The sequence below is a fragment of the Grampus griseus genome (genome assembly GCF_964374135.1).
Source record: "Grampus griseus genome assembly, chromosome: 3".
Classification (NCBI taxonomy): domain Eukaryota; kingdom Metazoa; phylum Chordata; class Mammalia; order Artiodactyla; family Delphinidae; genus Grampus; species Grampus griseus.
The window spans coordinates 133864220-133885279 of record NC_139019.1 but is presented as its reverse complement, the minus strand read 5'-3'; the positions used below and the strand labels follow the sequence as shown (position 1 = coordinate 133885279).

The 21060-nt window shown below is 38.5% G+C and overlaps 1 protein-coding gene across 3 annotated transcripts in view; it reads left to right on the top strand.

Annotated features, from left to right (window-relative positions):
- The window catches only part of EBF1 (EBF transcription factor 1), a 394778-nt gene that overhangs the window by 24007 nt on the left and 349711 nt on the right, over positions 1–21060 (top strand). For all 3 annotated transcript variants that reach the window (XM_082651441.1, XM_082651440.1, XM_082651439.1), the window contains exon 6: positions 1128–1196. In XM_082651441.1, the coding sequence (XP_082507567.1) occupies positions 1128–1196 (69 nt within the window). The remainder of the gene's footprint in view (positions 1–1127; positions 1197–21060) is intronic.

Below are 21060 nucleotides of genomic sequence, written 5' to 3'. Positions count from 1 at the left end.
TAAATTTAGGCTCTATGATTCACTAAGTCGAATGAGTCTGTGTGTATGTTTGTGTGTGTGCGTGTGTGCCTGTGTAAGCGAGAGGGAGAAAAGTGCATATTGTGGTGCAAGGCAATGTATAATGCTTGGATAACTCCCTCACCTCCTTGACTGATCAAATACGTGCTTTTATAGTGTGCCCTTGGGTGTAGACTGGCCAGTGGACACATTTCTTATTTGCAAACAAGTCTCAGATGGATAGTTTTCCACTGACCATGGGTAGTTTTCAAAAACCCTAATTTTTCACTTTTTAGAAGCATCTCAGGTTAAGAAAAAACTGTCAACTTTAAGGTCACACATGGGGTGGGATTTTGATAGTAGGTGCTTTACTTGCCCACGTCTGCCTTTTCTCTGACCTATTAAGAGTGTCCATTGCCAGGCTTTTGCCAGGCTTTGGAGCAACTGTCCTAAACGCTTCCAGGAAACTTGCACAGTGACCAGAGCAGGGCACAAAAGCCAGAGGATGTGTGGATCTCTATTTTCTTTTATCTTGCCTCTTTGTCTCGATTATTGTGTTGTACTTTTATTCTTACATTCTGAACATGGTTCAAAAGCAAACAGTTACAGTTTTAGGATTTGGGGAAGGTTGTGGTTGATGGAAACGTCTCCCATAAAAGAGGAAGGAGAAGAAAAAGGAATCCATTTAATACAAAATGACTGGAGGGGGAGAAATCACTCATACCTCATTATTGACGCGTTCCACACAATTAGTGTGATCTTGAGGGAAGAGTGTTTAAGCCACCCACAACCCTGAATATTCTCATTGGGTAGATGTAATAATAATGCATTTCACAGTGAACTCTTCCAATCCTGCGGGCAGTGATGGGAAGACCCCATCTTAGGGCTGTCAGTCCTCGCTCTGTGGGAGTCCCTCTCCCTCCCTCCTTTGTGCAGGGAGAGGTTAAGCCTGGCCATTAACCCATAGGTGACCCAAATAGAACGTTCTGTCTCAGGGATCCGTTGATTGCCAGGTATGGCTTTGTGGTAATTCTAGCATTTGCAACCCAGCAATTTGAACCTTCTGTCTGCCTAAATGATGATTTTACATGGTAATGGTTGTACTAAATCCTCTTGCTTTTGCTCCATAGCCGCTGTTGTGACAAGAAAAGCTGTGGCAACCGAAATGAGACTCCCTCAGATCCAGTGATAATTGACAGGTAGGGACCGCTCTACTTTCTCTCGGTTCTTTTTCCTCATTATAATGAAACACCTGTCTTGCGTGGCTCATGGGTGAGGGTTAGGAAGGCATGTGGCCGAAATTTGCCTGTTGGTCATGACTTCAGCTGCGCCGAGCTATTGCGATTCCTGGGAAAGCCATATGGGATGTTCTTTGGAGGCCTGTTTTCTTGGATTGCTCCAGTTTTGTGTCTGATTCACGCTCCTAAAGGCATATTTTCTTCTTTCTTGCCTTTCTGTGGCTCAGTCCTCACGCTGTGCCAGGAAGCTTCAGAAATAAAATAATAATAGTTTGTGATTTATGAAATGTGGTTGGGTGCTTATAAATATTTAACTTTTATTTGAAAAATGTTTGAATCATTATCACTTTTAGCTACAGTAGTTCTGTTGGACGCAATCCATCTACATTTTAAGGTTTTATTTATGCATAAAAGCAGTTTTAAAGAGATCTGTGAAACAAGATTTTCTACAGTAATTTCCCGTGTTTGATTGTAGCTCACGCTGCCTTGTAGTTGATTAATTTATCCTGCTTGTCTTAATTATTGTGTTTTTAAACAGAGCCATATTACTAATCTGACATGACCAAGTAAATCACTGTAGAACAATAAATCTGTTTTAGTTGTTCGGCGCAATTTTGAGTCAGTGTGTGCACAGATTATGCAAAGTTGCATTCCAAATATTCGTTTTATATTTTAATTATTGAAATTCATTGTATGGAAACATGTATAATAAACCATTTGTTACATAGCATTACTCATTGGGAGTTAAATGGCCTGGAAGGTTTATAGATACTGTCAGTTGTCAGCTAGGACAAGAGCTAGCACCCTCCGTTAGCTGGAAGAGTCTTGCAGGTAAGACTGACTGATCCCTCATTGAGGAAATCAACAGCTGAACAAAAGTCCCTTTTGGGGTTTGGTAATAATGATTTTTGACACCTCCCCCCTGCCCCGCCCACCCATCTGTCTTTCCAATTCTTTACTTTTTGGAGGCTTGCTCTGTCATTTTTCAGTTGACTGAAAAAGTGTTTGCTTTACTGTAATTTGTGACAAAACATAGGTTGTTGATTTTGACTTATGTGATTCTTCAGGCTTAAACCCAATTTTGATTGCCAAGTAGCTTTATAAAACTTACATTTCAATCAGATATTTTAACTAAATATCTTTCACTAATACTCACCAAAGACATATATCTTTGCTTGATAAGTGACGATTAATATCTTTGATTCAAAGTTTGAAACATCAACGGTTTAGTGTGTAATGAAGTTGTGTGCTGCCTATAGAATTAGCATAGCATGTTTATCTACAAAAGCAGACATGCCATTATGTAATTTCTTTTTTCTGCAATGGCAGATAAATCTTCAAATGAATAAGATAAAAAATAAATATAACCTTTGTTGTTTGTTTCACTTAAATACCTCTCTTCAAAATGCCATTTGTTATTTTAAGCAGATTTTACTCTTCTATCAAAAAGAAAGTGTTCTGATCAAAGGACCAGCCCAAATATTCCCCCAAACTTTGAAACTATCAACATTCGGTTCTGCCACACGGTTTCTTTTGGTTCAGATGATAAGAACCTTACTTTGCCACCCGCAATGAAAACACTTTTTTTTTTGCTTTTGAATGGGTTAAGCTTTTAAGTTCTTCGTTTGGTTTTAAGCCGTGACTCTGATATAGAAGGTTGATATGACTGTGGTTTGAATAACATTTGATTTTGACCTGTTTCTGTGGGTTGCGATGGCATAAGAAACTTGACTCAGCAGCGCTGTAATTAGCCCGGCCCGTGTTTTTGAAACAGGATTGTGTTACCTGGATTGCATTAGTGTGGCTTCTATTGTTGCCGCCTTGCATCTGTCCCAGTAGGGTACTTAAAACCTTTTCTTGGCTGGGGTAGTTCAAACAATTTAGGCAAAATAAGTATGCACTTTATACTGTCGGTGGCTTTAGAGATATTACTCATGACATTTATCCTTTTCATTTTTTCTTTTTTGGTTTGACAAAGTAGAAAACGGTGTTAGCCAATCTTGGTCTCTTAAGAGAAGGATACTTGAAAAACGGCTGAAACCCAGGGTATCTGCATGAGTCCCAACATATGTTTATTTGCTGGCTGTTGCCACTGTCTCCCGTGAACCGTCTTTTCAAGCAGTGATGCCAGCTGATATGCACAAACCCATTTAGCTATTTTTATTTGCATCTGAGTTTTCAGAATTTATTTGTCCTTCAGTCTGCCAAAGGTTTTAAAAGCTCCAGTCCTGTCTGTGCTGATATGTGAAACTTCCATTTTTAACAACAAGCGAAGAGAATAACAACAGGAAAAGAACTTACACAGGGAAGGGCAAAATAGAAAAGATTTTTCAATTCCATAAAATTGCCGCAAAGGAAAAAAAAATGATGACAACCGTGTTTGAATTTCATACTTTCCAATTTGATTCTATATTACCGATTGCATAATATCTGTGTTACGTGCTTAGGGTTTGATTTGCTTTCAGATTTATGGATGCGAATCCCTGCATATTTTGTAAAAATAGGTTATGGGGCCTGCATTCAGTAGCAATAGTAACTGTTTTTACAAGATGCATACAATGTGCAATTATAGAGCTGAGGGTACAGGCAATCCTTGTGTTAGGATTTAGCATAGGTTTAACACGCAGTCACCTTTTGGGCACCAATAATTTTTAGTTCCCTTTGCTTGTCCTTCGGATTTTGGAAGAACAGTGCTATTTTTATCAGTCAAAAGACTTTTAGCAGTGGTTATTCAGGAAAACTATTTATAGGATTGATAGAAGAGGCTTTCTGGTCATACGGCAATGGTACAGGGTAAGCTATTTCTGTGTTAAATTTTGGCTGTATTTTTTGCTGCCGGTGATTTGGGGACATCAGGTCGGCATACTCTATCAAAAAAGTGAAATTAACAAAATCAGCATTTATATACTGTGATTTAGAAAATGTGTTTCTACTTTCTTCTTTTATATTAGCGTGCGACAAAGTAAGAAAAATATGACCCCAGCTCTTTTTACGATTGTGACAATTTGTCAAGTCACTTCAAACGAGTTTGGAGGAAAATTTCTGTAAATGTACAAAGTGGGCATGTGGAGTTGACTGCCAGGTTGTTTTTCTGCCTAATGCCAAATAGCTTGATTGAGAATTATAAAAATCCAGGCTGTGCCCAATGATCTAGATATCTGGGCTGTGTAGACATGGGAAAAGTCAAATGTGTTATGTTTAATACCTGATGACCAGGAACTAATAACAGCAAATTTCATTATCGTTGAGGTAAAGGGCTATGTGTGGTAATTATTGTTAAAGTAAAAAGCAAAAAATGACTTGCAGTTATTGGATTAAGGTGGAGATTGATTTAACATATTCGCGTAGCAACTCATATTTGAATTTAAAAGGTTTGCAATAAAATTCGTGTTTAGAAATTGAATAAATTGTAGTTTTATTAAAACATTGGATATCCTTGTGTCCTAACCTTTTTCATAGGAGTTATCTTAGTTCAATAAATAAAACCTCATTAGGCTATTCCCATTTCAACGAGTTTATTAAATTTTGCAGGAGTAATTAGCATAAGCTGGGCTAATTTTTCTGGAAGACTAATGAGGGAGGTTCTTAATTAGGTTTACTTTGTAAGAATCAGAAAAGATGATAATGACAAAAGTCACATAGGGTAGTCTGAATTGGGAACCCAGTTTTTCTGAATTCATAAAAAAACTTCCATTTTCTATGTGGAAACTTATTTATAAATGCTTGAACTGAATATATTAAGTGTGCAGACTGTTATTCCTTATCTAGTTAGTTAGGATTACTGTGCATTCTAGATTTGCTTCACAAAACTCTTTATTTTCCTTTGAGCAATGACATGGATGAATACAGATGGTCTTAACAAAAACATTTCTTTCTCCGAAGTATGCTATAGGATTCCTTTCACATAGAGCCCTAAAGTTTCCGGCCAGATTTGTACACTTACTTCCAGTAGGACAGGATAGGGGATGGCTCAATACTTGTTTGTTTGTTTGTTTGTTTCAATTTAAGATCAGTGTGATTGATGAAATAGTTGGATCACTAAATAAAGGGAGAAAATAAGAGCCCAATTCTTCATTTCTTTGTGCTGTGGATCATGAGAATTGACAAGTGGACTGTTTTCTTTTAATAGATAGAAATAATAAAGGATGAAATTCCTCCTCAAATTATCTTCTCCTGTCTTGTGTGAATTTAGACATAGTCCTTTCGGGATATAATGTGGCCTGAGTAACTGGAGAGTTTTGGGTCCCTCACGGCCAATATTAAAAACATGGATTTTTAAAGCCTGCCAACTAATATCCTTCTAAAGATTTTGGGTTTGCTTAGTGCAGCTTTAACAGATTTGTCTTTCTTTTCCATTTATAGGAATCTCTGTATCTACATTTGAGATGTAAGCCCTGACATGCAACATTTAAAAAAAAATACATGAGTTTTGTAACATGAAGAATTCAGCCTGTTCGGAATTAGCTCTTTAGGCCACACTTACCCAAGGGTCTCCTAAAAAGAAAAAAAGAAGTGTATATATGTCTTTTTCTAGGATTTTCTAAAGATCTTTCACAACTCAATCACTTTCACCTAGGTGACACTAAATGTGTTTTCTTTACGATTGTTGTCTGAAATAGAATGTTCAGGAGTGAAAATATTGGAATGGCCATTTTACCTGTTGAATTACGTCAGGGTTGTTCAGAGAAACAATTTTATTTAAGATCCATTCTTCATCTAAGAGGTTTAAATGCTGTAATAGGACTTTTCAGAAAAGCGCAGTGTTGTCTTATCATCAAGCTAAGTTCTCGATTAAATCGATCCTGATGTGTTTATGTAACATATATATTCATTTGTATAATAGGAAAACAATAGTAAAACTTCAGAATTAGACTATAATTGAGGTTTATTTTTAAACATTGAGCAGGGTGGGCTATATTCTAATTCCTATATCTACAATCCTAAAATGGTGAAGGCATCAGGTTCCCTCGACAGTAAATGATTTCCCTGTCCTTTATGATCAAACTTAAATCTAAAAATTCACTAAAAGTTTTTCCTTTATTTTCTGTTAAAAAAGTCCTCAACTAACATGAACATAAACATCCTTTTATTAAAGTTGCAGATGAGGCTTTTAGTCAGAGTTTCATGGCTTTATTTCATTGACCTTTCAACTCATTATTTTGGTCTTCATCAGTTTTTAGAAGGACCAACCACTAAACATAATCACTCTGCAAGGTGCACAGACAGCTATCTAGGGCTCAAGGAACCAGAGGTATCAATGCATTTCTCAGATTTCTGATATGACTTTTATATTGCCTGATTTCCTAACTTTGAATGCTCCATTAAAATAAAAGGAGGAGGAATTCACCCTTTAAAATTGCCGCAGGCAGGATAATTGCTGTCCTCTTGGTTGGTTTGAGAGGTTTGTGTTTTTCCAAAAGTGGAAAGGCAGCGCTGACCCAGCGCTGAGCGTGAATTTATGGTTGTTTATTAATCCTACCGTATTTAAACATTTGTTTTCTCAGTGGGAATTCATATGTGATTATTAACGATGAGACTTATGTGAGAGACTATCATTCTAAATTTTATCACATATCAGATAATACCGTTCTGAATATGAGATGAGCCTGTATACTTGTGTGCAGTTTGCTACTGTGATAAGAAAATAATGAATACAAAAAAAAAGAACATAACGAATACAATCAGCTAATAGCAGTCTATATTCCATTTGCTATCAGCTGTTCCCAAATACACAACCAGAATACATTCAAATGGATTGCAAATATGCTGACAATATATCATAATGCAAAGTATTTTTACATGGTATAATACTACTGCAGACACCGTATAATGAACAACAGTGGTTTTCCTGTAAAGGAAATAATGGCAGCAACTTCCAAGAAATGTATTTAACGGAGCTTCAGAGAATCAGCAGCGCATATGTGTAACTGGCCTGGGTGTCAGCCCATGGTGTGGGTTTTAAATCCCATGTCATCATAACTTTGTTTTTGTAACAGTTCTGGAAAAATACAGAAAAGCAGTACAAACTCCTCTGTGTGTCATCTAACAACTTTGCACAGTTTGTGATGAGAATATATCATTATATTAAATATGCTTTTACTTTTCTAAAATAAATTGCTTAGAATGGGGGAAGAAACCCAAATCCCTCCCCAAATGCAACTCTCCATTGATAAATTTTACTTGTTTTTCCTTACTGCAGGCACCTGACCAAACTCTTTAATAAAAATTGACCAGATTTTAAAAACTCTGTTTAGAGGCCCATGCATATAAAGAGATGGCATTTTGGTCTTTTTAATTTGCATCAGGTATTATCTGAAATAGACCATTAATTTTTCCTTCTCTCTCCTCCCACCATCTCATCCCTCCCTTTACAAACCGTGTAATTGTATACCATCCTGGACAATATAAAAGTGACCTAAATACTCCAATTGCAATCAGTGAAATATGGTGAACAGTACAGGTTTGTCTTTGGTTGCTTGCTGCCTTTAAAGGTGTGTGTAGATGGAGATAAATCTCCCTCGCAAACTCTTTCTCCAGTTACAAGCTTTTGTCCAGAGGTAAATGAAGGTTTTAACGTTACAGTACTTATTGTAATAGAATTTTAATTGCCTTAACCCTGCTAATGTGTGAAGCTGAGTGTGTGTGTGTGTGTTTGTGTGTGTGTGTATTTTTCATGAGGAGGGGAATCAAGCCAAAAAAAAACCCTGCATATTTTTCGTGGGGGGAGAGGGGGTCACATATGGTAAATGATGCAAACTTAATGAAACTGGTTCTGGGGAAGAGAATGCCATTGGTGTTTCATCCATGTAATGTATATTCCACTTTCAGTGGGAACAGCGTGATCCTCAGTGTGCTTTGGGGATTTTTATTTTTGAAGGTGAAGTGCTTGGTTCCAGGTCCAAACTTGCCTCCAAACCCTACTTGGAAAGATGTAACTAGACAAGCTGGCAAATTATATAGCTTGATCCCACACAATAACCTCTAAAATGGCACTCGGTAACTATACCATCCTGCTAACTGTTTGAGGCACAATAGTTTTGTAATATAATATAAAGTAATAGTGTTAGCCAACACATCTTTAATAAGATATTGTTCGTGCCTTTGCCATATGCTACAGAGCAGCCTCTCACTCGGTGGGCCTTTTGATTCCTCTCAATAAGATTATTTCAAATACTCTAATCCTGAATCATTGACATGAATACAAAAGCCTAGTGACATCTAATAGATGCCTCTTAGCTTTGCTTTTCCTCTTGTTCCTTTCCTTTTTCTTCTCTTTTTACCTGACAAAAAGCTTATAGACACTTGGGCTCTGTCTCTCAGTAGCAGCATGGGGGGGGCTCCTCATGAGATATAAAGGAGGAAAAAGGACTGACAGAGGCCCGATAAGCTACAGAGTGAAGGGCCATAGATTAAAAGTAAATGCCAGTAAATCCTACCCTGTACACTTAACTTGTCCTTTTATTGTTTTCTTTAACACTTTCCATGCCAGGAGAGGGAAAAAAGAGAAAATAATAATCACATTGCACGTGTCCATTTTTAATCTGGACACGGTCACTATACGTATCGTATAGTGTTTTGGCAAGATTCTCAAATTTTGGTTCATGTCAATGTTATGGTGGTTTAAAAAAATGCCCCTTTAATCAATATCAGGACTCCCTCAAGAACTTTTTTTTTTTTGCTCATTTGCTGCTTGATTGACCAAATATTGATACTATCTATGTCTGGTGGGTCAGTGGGTGAGTAGGTCAGAAGAGCCTTTCTGTAGGGTATGAACACTCATGACATGGCATTTCCAGGTTGAAGTAACTTTTTCTTTTCTTTTTATTTTATTCATTTATTTAATTTTTGGCTGCATTGGGCCTTCGCTGCTGCACGCGGGTTTTCTCTAGTTGCTGAGAGCGGGGGCTACTCTTTGTTGCGGTGTGCAGGCTTCTCATTGCGGTGGCTTCTCTTGTTGCGGAGCACGGGCTCTAGGCGTGCAGGCTCAGTAGTTGTGGCTCGCGGGCTCTAGAACGCAGGCTCAGTAGTTGCGGCGCACGGGCTTAGTTGCTTCATGGCATGTGGGATCTTCCCGGACCAGGGCTCTACCCTGTGTCCCCTGCATTGGCAGGTGGATGCTTAACCACTGCGCCACCAGGGAAGCCCTTTCTTTTCTTCTTTAGTCAATGAATTGGAAATGATCAAAGTGAAAGATCAGGATATCTTGTTCCATGATGGTAGCTGATGCTTTTTTGTGTGACCTTGCTCCCTGCTGTGCCCCAAGCGTTGCCTGCACTGGACGGTGCCTTCTACACAGGCTGGAGGTGAGACTGAGGCAGCAGAGTACAGGCAGAAAACTTGGCTAATGGTCAGAGGTTGTTTGCCCTCCACCTTCCGAAAGCAACCATGATTTGACTAAAGCTTTTTCTTTTTTTTTTTTTTTCTGTCGAAAGGTCAGACTATCATGCTACTTGCAATTTATTTATCATTGTTCAATAGAACAATAACTTCCCCCTATTTTGAATATGCTTTCCATTCATTAGTATTCTGATCTGTTAGTAGTATCTTAAGGCATCATTTCTGATAGTCTTGGATGCACTATTGGTTGAAGTCCCCTCACAAAAGGAAAAGTTAGTTTGAAGAACCCTGGACCTGTGTCAGGGTTGGTTCCTCTCACATGTACACACACACACACACACACACACACACACACACACACACTTGTTACAAAGACAAAAACAAAGATGAAAAATGAGATGTCTCTTTTTTATTTATTAGGAAGTTCTTTAGAAAAGAAAGTTGGTTAAGAGTTATCTTTGAAGCTATTACAATGTTGAAAACTTGTGTTTCGCTACACGGTCTTTTTTTCTTAAAGCCAGATTCTAATCTCAGGTGTATGGCGTACATCTCAGAATATCTTTCAAAAAATTGAGTACTTCTTTCTGTGGCTATAGGAGTGGGAATGTCCTCTTCTGGCCATCCGGCATGTTTTCTTGAAGACCAGCATCTGAATCCTGGCCTATGAGCACCTTAAAACAAAAGAAACAAAATGCCTGACCATTGTGAATTTAATAGTAACTTACATCTGAATGGAACTTGCAAAGTTATTGGTGGCCTTTAAGGTGTAGTATTTCAGAGAGTTCTCTTCACACAAATGTTAGGGCACAAATTAACTCCATTTTACACATATGTAAACTGAGGCACACAGCTGAAGGAACTTTATTAGTGACAAAGCAAGTGATTAGAAAATCGGTGTCCTAGCTCTCAGCCTGATCTTTTTCCTTTTCAATTGCACAGCTGAAATAAAATACTGTTTTCAGTATTTCATGTAGCCTCATTTATTTTTCTTGGAATCCACATTTCATCCTTTCCATGAATTAATCTAAACCTTTTTACCTAAACAGTTTTCTAGTATATCTGGCACTTAACTTCTGGGATTAAAAATAATAGTAATAATATAACATAAATTGTTGTACTCATTGCTAGAGCAATATTTGAGTTCTTGTGTCCTCATTTAATTTGATGAGTAAACCATTGTGTGTTTCACTAGGGGAGAAAACAGGCACTAATCCAAAGAGAAAACTGGGAAAAGGCAGAGTATAATGGAAAAGGCCTAGAATTTGGAGGCCATTGGCAGAAAATCAAATTCCTCCACCATTAATTCCCAATACCTGAGCCTCATGGGGCTCAATTTTTTTCATCTTTGAAATGGGAAAGTCATCTCAATTTTGAAGAATTGCGTGGGTTAAAATACCTAGCACAGAGTTCGGCATATATTAGGTGCTTGAAATCAGGCAGCTCTTGCAATCTGAATATAATATATTCCATGTGGATTGTTATTCTTAATGTGATGATTGCCATGGTACTTTCTAATAAGCAAAATTACCTTACTGAAGTTTATCGTGGTGACTCAGTCCTTTTGGTGAGGAGTTACTCATTTTTTTTTTCTTTCCACAAATATTAATTTAGCGTCTACTATATGCCATGCACTGTCTTCAGGGTTGGGGATAAAACAGTGAATAAGACACACATGGTTCCTGCCCTCGTGGAGCTTTTAGTGCCTCAGAGTTGAAAAAAAGAAAATTGGAATAGTAAGTGTAGAAAAGAACATATTGATTTTTTTAAATAAAATAGGAGAATGTTATTTCAGATAGATAGAGATCATGGTGCAGAGGAAAAATATCCCTGGGTTCAAAGTTGCCTGTTAGCTCTTACTCAGTGGTATTGAACTTGGGCAAACTCCGTGGTTTTATTGCACTCTCTGAGGCAGTCTACACATTGGTTAAGACCACAGGCTGTGGAGTCAGACTGCCTGGGATCAAATCAGACTGCTCTGCCGGTGATAACTTCGGGCTGCGGTCAGATTGCCTCACTTCTTTAAGCACCAGTTTCTTCATCTGTAAGACCAGGATAGGAGTAGTAGTTCCTACTTTATAGGGTTGTGGTGAGGAATAAGTAGATAATGCATGGAGAGCACTTAGCACAATGCCTGGCACATAAATCACATTCAATAGAAGGTGGCTGTTATTTTTTTAAAAAAGGGCTGGAATGAAAAGATCTCTAAGATGCTTTCCAGCTATGAAATTCTGATTTGAGTTCCCTCTGGTATTGCTGAGGCTGATAAACTCTTTAGGAGGTAGACTGTAAACCCCAGCGGGCAGTGGTTTGCGTGTATTGGTTGCTGCTGTATCCCAAGCACTGAGCACATTTGCCTCACTGCTGTGTAGCAGGTGCTTAGAGTATGTTTTTGTGAAATGAAAGAATGGAACTAGAAATGGAGTTGTTGAATCTGGTGGTCTCATCTCTCTGCCTAAAGACAGGCTTGTTATAACTACACAATAAAGTGAAAAGGCACTGCCATTAAAGAATGATGAGAAACAGAAAATGTAAGATAAAATATTAAATTTGTTACATTTAAAAATGTTAATCTTCACACGATTACCATGCAAATCCTCTCATTGCCTGTTTAACTGATCAAGTAAATCACAGAGCAGACAAGTGAAAAACCCTGCTGTTGACATTCGCACAAAGCACATTTTCAAGAATATATTCTGTTAACTAGTATGTCTGTTACACATGATAATGTGAATTTAACACACACGCGCGCATGCACACACACACACAGTATCCTTTGCAAGCAAGCAGATTTCAGAGAGTTTGGGGGAAAAGCTTTATTTTTGTATAGCAACTTGGTAATCTCCCATTATTATATCAAATGTGAAATCAGTGTTAGGTAACATATGTTTCAGCAGTGCCTTTGTTTTATATGACGTTAGAAGACTTAAGAGTTCACTGTTCTTTCTTTCAGGCAGGTATAATATTGATGTGCTACTCTGGTGATTGAAGGGTTAATGAATGTCCCCCCTCCCTCCAACGGCCCCCCCCCGTCCCCCCCCCTCAATCCCATCATGTGCCTGGTTGACTCTGAAAGAAGGGGCTTGAAGTTGCCCACAGGGCATCCCTTTTCCCAGCCTTCTCCAAGGCCACCTGGGCAGATGGGAGCTTGCCTCCTGTCCTTAGGACACAAAATCCAATCAGGCGCTGTGTCTGCTGGTCTCCCTGACCTGTGTGTGAGCTGGGAAGAGGGGGAAGAAGCAGAGGCCATTCACTGTTTGATAGGCTGCATCTTTGTGGCTTTGGGGGCTCCTGCGCATTCTTGAGGAAGGAAGTTCTCCCTTATTTTCAAGATAAGGTGTCATTCATGAGAGCAATGTGCTGAACTAATCAGGTTAATTGGGAGGCCCCGGATTGTCCTTATTGAGCCCCTCTCTTCTTCCTGTTAAAGGCAGATAGTGCAGACAGATAGATTACACATATTTTAGTTTTCCCCAAGCCCATGAAATCTGTAGGCGTTCGGGGAACGTAGCTTCAGTCGAGTGTCATTCAGGCTATCAGACTGTCGGAGCATGGGTTCTTATAGAGCAGCACAGTATTAAAACAAAACACAAAAAATAAGCTCTTCAAAGGTCTGATCTCTTTTTTGTTTTCTCTTAATGTTGAAATAATGTCAGTGTTTCAGATCAGCCGGAATGACTATTTGTTCTAGAATCCAGATGGATTCCTCCCCGACTATTTTATTTAAGATTGAAACTTAAAAAAAAAAATCTCATCGTGATATGCCATCATTGACAAGGAGTTTCTCCGGCTGTGTTTCGATTCTTCGGCGTCCAAGCCGGACACTGGGGGCTGTGGCCCTGACTAATGGCATCTCAGCCTCCCCTTGGAGCTGCAGCATGGAGAGAAAAGAGAGCTGCTTCCACCGGATTCCGTGAAGGGCGGGGATCCCTCCTCCTCCTTCCCCACTCCAGATGATTTGTCATAGTTTAATTTTAAACACTGTCATTGACTATTCTTTCTTTCAATCCCACCTCTTTCCTCCTTTTTTTTTTTTTCTTGGAAGTTCCAGGAATGACTTTAATTATCTCCACAATCAAATTCTCATTGCTGCCTCTGTGAAAGTGTGTAGTCATAGATGGCAGGGATTATTTTCTTTAGCACTTGGGGATAGAGAAACCGGTTGTTTCAAAATGAGAACCAGCTGCTTCCACAGAGCCCTATTTAATGGGGAGCCACTTTGTACACAAACCTTCACTCAGGTCGGTCATTACGCCAAGCCCCAAATCAGCAGTGTTTGGTGTATCACCCTTTATTAAATGTCGACCGAGGAGTGATTTAGCCAATAAGATAATAATAATAATAATTTTTAAAAAAACACACCCCATGTCTTTAATTTGCTTCTGCCGAACGAACACTTGGATTTAGAAGGAGCACATCTCAAACTTCCTCCTATGGTAATTATACTGTATACTAGTTTACCACTTCTCATAGATGGCGTGTGTGTGCGTGCGTGCGTGTGTGTGTGCATGTGTGTGTGTGTGTGTGTGTGTGTGTAACTTTAACCCTCTCTAAATCTAGAAAATAAAATTAAGCTCCTCTTTCAACATAATCTTTCATTTGACAAGCACAGTAGATAGATGAAAGGTAGATAGCCAAGTTGTGGGTCCCATTAATAGAACCAATTGGAGGGCAGAGATAACCACTATTATCAAACATCTTTTATGCCATCCTGTAAAATAACGATGAGGGTGATATACCATTATATATTTTGCTGTCTTTCTAGCTTGTAGAAATTGGTTTGTTGTCATACCATGTTAATCTCTAGCAGCACCAGATTCGATTTGAAATGAGGAAAGTACTTTCACAGTTAACTGTACAAAATACTTTTGAAGCATACAAAGAAGGGAAAAAAAAGCATAAAAGACACGTAAAACCACAGTAGATATTCACTTATGGGAATGATTTGTTTTTGAACCTGGGTTGCATTTTTATAAGATAACCTAATTTTGGGGCTGTAACATTTATTAAATCAGGGTATGAATGATTAAAAAAAAAAGAGCAGCTTCATAAAGATTTTTAAAAATCTAGTTTAACCAAATTTTGTCTTACAAAAGTGAGAGATTACTTTGCATTATTAATAAAAATATATGGCTACTTAAAAAAATTATAACATGCTTTAAAAAATTTTTACATTGACATTAACACAATAAAATAATGTGAAAAAAGGACAAAAATTTAGAAATTTATTCTCACAGGGAGTTTGATCTGTAAGCTGAACACTGATATATATGCTCTTACTTGTTTTATTTTTAGGATTTCCATATTGAAACATAGTTTGTGGAAAATCTTACCTAATGATTTTTTAATTTCTTTGTTTACCAACTACTTTGATTATGTAATATCCCCTTAGTTCAAACTGTAATTCTATTGTATATTTCCTCTATCTGTATTTTTTAAAAATTCTGTGGGTTTTTTAATATAAAAAACAAATAACTGTTATATTTCCAGTCACTCAAATTTGAACTGAATTTTACTTCCTGTTTCAAAGGTCAGGGCAGGCTGACCTCAACAGCAGTGTGGAGGCTGCTGAATTATTCATATCATTGACTTTGTGTCAGCTTCCACATTTGTGGAGAGGGATGTTTTATTCATTTATCTCATTTAGGGTTCTTCTCTGCACCTGTTTCTACCATTAAGTACCCTGTAATTTGCATTTGATGCTAATTTAGTTTCATATCAGCCTGGTCCCCCCTTGTTAATTTAATTTTCTAAGACCCTTTTCATTACAGTAGAACTGTTTTCCTCTTTAAAGCAAACATCTATACAAGTAATTGTATAAACTGCCTTTTAAATAATATCTTTTAGAAGATTCCATCGTTTAATTCCTTAATTCCTATAATTAGCCATGGTTTGATTAATGTTTCAAAGGGTTAAATTAAAATGCAGAATTACTCAAATACATGCTTGAATAATTTCTTATATACAGTAGTGTTAGTGTTTCGGTACTCTTCCTGATCATTCTCAGAACAGTACGTCTTAACAGCAGTAATTTTCTTTATTTAGAGTTCTGTTTAGTTTACTAATAGTAGTTTCTTTCAGATCACGGTGTTCTCAACATTTCTTGTGAGGTGTTAGTTTTTTCTTTCATCAAATTGCTGATAGACAGTGGCTTAAAAATGTTCCTGCAACATTAATAATGACATAACCCAGATAATCAGGGTGGAATTAGCTCTGATTCCTTGACATGTCATGGAAGTCTGGTATACTGAATTTCAGGAAACTGTGTTACATTTCATGTCTGTTTCTCCTTTTCCCAAGTCTTTTTATTTCTGTCTGCTGCTCAGAGTAGATTGCCTGGGAATGTCTCAGTTTCCCAGACACGGTAGTTTTAGCAAGCTTTTGTTTGTATCTACAAGTACCCACTGGGCTTCATTTGCCACCTAGATATTTGTAGAAATTAGACGTAAGTTGTTTGAGGGGGGCTGACTGAAATGGCGACTACTGTGGTCAGAGTGGCCATGTTCTTTGAGTGTCCATTGGGGATTTGGAGGTCATATAAGCCAGGTATGCAGCCCCGCCAGTCTGGGAAGAAGAAACTTTACCTCAGTCCTTTCCCTGTAACTGTTTGTAAGATCCTTGACACAAACATGGCAGTATTCCTTATATTTGTAAGGTCCTTGACACAAACACGGCAGTATTCCTTGACACAAACATGGCAGTATTCCTTATAGAGGTGGGAATTTAAAACGGGGTATGAACTACGAAATCAAATTCTAAGGTACACGGAAATGGCAGAGAAGGAAAATTTGTGACAGGGGCTGAATGTTACTAAGAAATTAGCCCAAGCTCTACAGCGGCCCTTCACGAATCCGCTGGGTTGGATTAGTTTTATCTCTTGCTGGTATTCTCCGGAGATGCCAAATGGTGTAGATGCTTTGGGTTCCAGGAGGATTTCAGGTCTATTAAAACTGGAGTTTGAAGGTGGCTTCTCTTGTTCTCTCAGTTATAAATGATCCTGGGGACTCCCACAAACAACTTTGTAATTTGTGGAAAAGTGAAAAGAAATCTCGGTTTTCTAGTAGACAGCTTCACCTGTCTGGTTTCAAGAAGGGCTGTGGGTGGACTGTTTCCCAAGGGTCCCCTTCAGTTGGGGACATGTCGGGTATGCACCATCACTATGAATTTTTTGCATCCTATGGTGTATTAAGCTTGCTTTATGTTCTGCTCATGGGCCTAAAATAACGTGAGAATTTCCAGCAATGAAATGCAGGATCTTTATTCATTAGCAAACATGTAGTTACTGACTCCCTCCCCTTTCCCCTGCCCCATTTAGATATCCTTTGTAGTTCGGGCAAGTCTGTGAGCTCCACCAGAAATGTCTCCTTGAGGTTTGATTAAACAGCCGGGTTTAAAAACAATAAGGAATATTTGCAGAGCTCTTAAGATGGCAGGCAAGGTTTTCCCACCCAACTCTGGCTGATGCTGGGAATTCTACTGTTAGAGCCTCATCCTTTTAGCTAAGAGCTTTTGATCTTTACTAAGACATATATAACTTTGGGAAGGCTAACACTTTAATTCTATCACTCATTTACCTCTCTGAGGGAATGAAAGAAAAATTTTACATGGGTTTGGCTGTTTTCAGTTTACGTTCCTACTCTTTGGCCTACATCATTTTAGTTCCCATGGCAACCCTGTGAGATAAGCAGGGGGTTTTGTACCCATTTCCTGGAGATGGAGAATGAATACTTTAGCTTCATCAAGCTAATCAATAAGCTACCCAGGTCTCAAGGGCAGGTCTTCTGAGGAATCCAGGTTGTTGTAGGAAGAGACGAGGTTTCTATCTGAGCTGAATGAACTCTCAGAGATTACAGTCCAGTCCCTTCATTTTACAGATGAGAAAGCTGGGGGCAAGAGAAGCTCAGTAATGTTGCCCAGAGATCTAATTAGCCTCAGAGCCAGGACCTTAAGCCAAGTCCCTGGCTCTGATTCCAGTGGCTTTTCTGCTACTACCCTGGGCCATCTGGGTCCTGCTCTGCTCTCCATTTTACCTTGTGGGAGATCAGCCTCAGGGAGGTGTATAAGTTGTATTTTCTGGATTTGGGTCCAGGGAAACCTGTGAGCTCGGTAACTCCAACAAGGCCCAGCATGGCGCACCACACATACAAGGAGCACGTGTTAAATTGTTTCTAAGAAATAACAGTCATGGGGAGGAGGAAGCACAGAATATCCCATCATATTATATTATTTATTTTTTAAAAACTCACATATTTCATTCATTTGCAACTGTGCTTGTTCACGCTATGTCATAACACTATGCAAAAATAGCATTTTCTGTTTATATTTCATCAATAGTCATCTTTCAGCAGGAATTTTAGAAGTTCTTTCTATTCTAGCTGTCTCATCGTGAGCAGTTGTCTCTATTATCTTTGTCTGGAAGGTACTGACATACATAAATATAGAACTTGGCAATTTTCAAAGTAAGTCCTAATTTAAAAATTATCTTATATTTAAACCTAAACAAATTTAATATACTGTCCTTTCCAGAAATAATAATAAAGGAAATGCATTGTTATAGAATATAATTCGGAAGAAATCTTAGTGAAAGGGGGAAAAAAAGGACATTGAACTTCTCCCTGCTCAAAACTCCCTTTGTGTAGAGTGTTCCCTGAGCAGGTTTGTCACACCTTTTGAACTGCCAAGGAGGGGCAGAAGTCTGGGATGTGATGCTGAGAGAGACAAGTAGCCCCTGACGTAGTCTGAAGCCAAGCTGCCAGAGAGTAATTCCAAAAGGCAAAGGGGGATTCACCTGGTAAGCTGGGGGTGAGGGGTGGGTAATCAGCAGCTTTTGTACTTCTTCAAGATATGGGGGAAAGGAGGAAGCAAAAAATAGCTCAGCCTCTGAATTCTACGCCTATCTGGCCTGCATAAATGATTGGGCTGATTTGGAAGCATTTTAGGTTTTCTGTCTTGGTTCAGCTCTGTGACTGCATGTAGCCAAGAGCTATGTCTTTCTTTCCTGCATCCACTATCTGGTTATTTAGGGTGCATGCCCTAGTTTAAAAAAGATGAAAAAAGATATATCTTCTTTTCTTGTTCCCAAATTATCATAAACAAAAACGCTGGATTTGCTTGTGCTCCCAAATATTTGGATGTTGGAACCCAGAAATAGTATTCCTGCTAAACCTATTAAAAATTGTTTCACTATGGAGTGTATTCTTGTTTTCATTCACAGAGGTGACGAGGACAAACACCCATTGATTTCATTGACCTCAAATAGGGAAAACGAACCAGCATGTTAATTTATTCACTAAATGTTCATGAAGCATCTACTGTCTGACATAAATTGTAGCCCCCATCCCTGAGTGGGGACTGCCCTGGAGGTACCATGTGACACTTACGGGGCACTCACTTATTAGAGACATTGCGTTCAGTGTAGAATCCCTTTCTCTTTTCCAGATCACCACCAGTTCCACTGAATCATTCATCTTTCTCCTGCCACCACCTGGCCCCCTGCCCCACTCCCAATGTAAGATTTGAAGTAATTCATTATGCATCAGATTCAGTGTAGGTTAATGCCCTACTGTGCTAATTTTTGATCTTCAAGATACCCAAATTCAAGACTGTCCTTCTGTTATGAACCAGCATGCTTTGGTTCTATTATAGGCCTGGTAAGTTAACTCACTCATGCTGAAGTTGGATTTTTCAGTTATGATGAAAATGAGAAGCAACCTGGTATAGAATGCTGAACCAGGACAGAAGAGACCTGATTTTTAATACTGCCTCTGCTGTTTTTAAGATATGTGAGCCTCAGCAAGTCTCTTAACTTCTCTGGGTTTCAGTTTTCCCATTTATAAAATGAGAGAATCGGACACTTAGGATCTTTAAGATTCCTTCTCTCTCAATGGTTCTAATCCTCTATACTCCTATAACTCTGGTCACTTCTTATATGTCACATTGAACAGTAGCCTATTATTAAACATTTGCTTGGGCATCACTTACTATACTACAAATAGCAACCTCAGAATTAAACAACCAGCAGTGTTCTCAACCAACTTTTATTCCTTCTCTATTACCTTGGTCCAGGTATCAGCTAGGTGATAAGAAGGTAAGGCAGTAAGCACAGCCCACATCTATTGCTAAGATTTATATTAAGGCAGGCGGCTTTGGGGTGAGGTCTTTAGATGATGTACCTTACAAGGCTAATTGAGTTGGTATATTTAAATTTATTGGTAGCGTAACTTGGGCAAGATGGGGAAGGGATCTAGTAAAATGAAAGCTGTGGGCTTGTAAAATGTGAGGCACGTGGACAGACACTTTCATCTACGTGAGATAGTAACCAGCAGAAGCTGCCTATAGGACATCCCAGAGCGGTCTAACCGGATTCTTCTGGTTTAGACTTGGCTTCCAGGTGAAGCCGACTAAATGTTGGTATATGTATGAAGATATATGATGAGTTGCACATAGCACATGCTCATGCAATAATTGTTCATTGTCAGCATATATGTACTTTTGGGGAGGATAATGTCCTTTAAGGCCAAATAACTCTGAGTATCTTTAGAATGAAGCTATGAAATTATATGCTCTGCCAGTATCCTGTGCTTGTATATGAGAATACAGTGGATATCCCTTAAGCTTAAAGAAATCAGAATCTCACAAAATGTCAAAAACAACTTTTTTGGGGTCATTATGTGCAGAGATAAGAGACTGAGAAACGAACTTTGTTCAGGATAGGAACAAGATTCCATATATCTATAGCTATTTTTAAATGTGAAATTCTTGAATCCTTTCATAGAAACATTGTAATATTTTGACAGAACCTCAAGGAAACAAACTTGTGAGTCCCATGGATAATGACTTCCTGAGAATTCCAGGTACAGAATAGGCCCTCTCAGGCTTTCCTGTTTTTTGTTTGCTTTCCTTCATTTCTTATTTTATGTCTAATAAACCTTTACTTTAAGCAAGATCAATTCTTAAACCAACTACAGAGCTAAAGTATAGAATATTAATTCTATAGTAATGCCCTATAAAAACCAAAAGAAATAAGACTATTAAAAGAAATCCATATGCCTCTGGAATTTTTATTTAAGTTTATATTAGCAATAATGACCTTGGTTCCAGGGAATTCAGTAACGATTAATGACCAGCAAGGGGTCACTGGCCCCATGGTGCTTTGGGCCAACAATCCCTTCCAGCATGGACAAGAACCGGTCATTTATCCCAAGGAAGTGCCCCGAGGTGAGGTCCTTATCCTTTGCCATCTGATTATAATTTAACCTCAGCTTTCAAAGGGCCCCGAGGAGCAAAGATACAATGGGTCCGTGCTTTCAGATTTTTAAAGAGTTTATTTTTGCCATGCAATTCATAGTTGAGTATCATTGAATGGAGTTGTCAAGAAAGGTTGATAATTATGTTCCTTTCTTTCTGGGGTGTGTGTACTCATTTTCTGTGTCCATATCTGCTGGCTTTTAATGGTGTAGAAAGCATCTGTGTATATTATACTCGTGTGTGT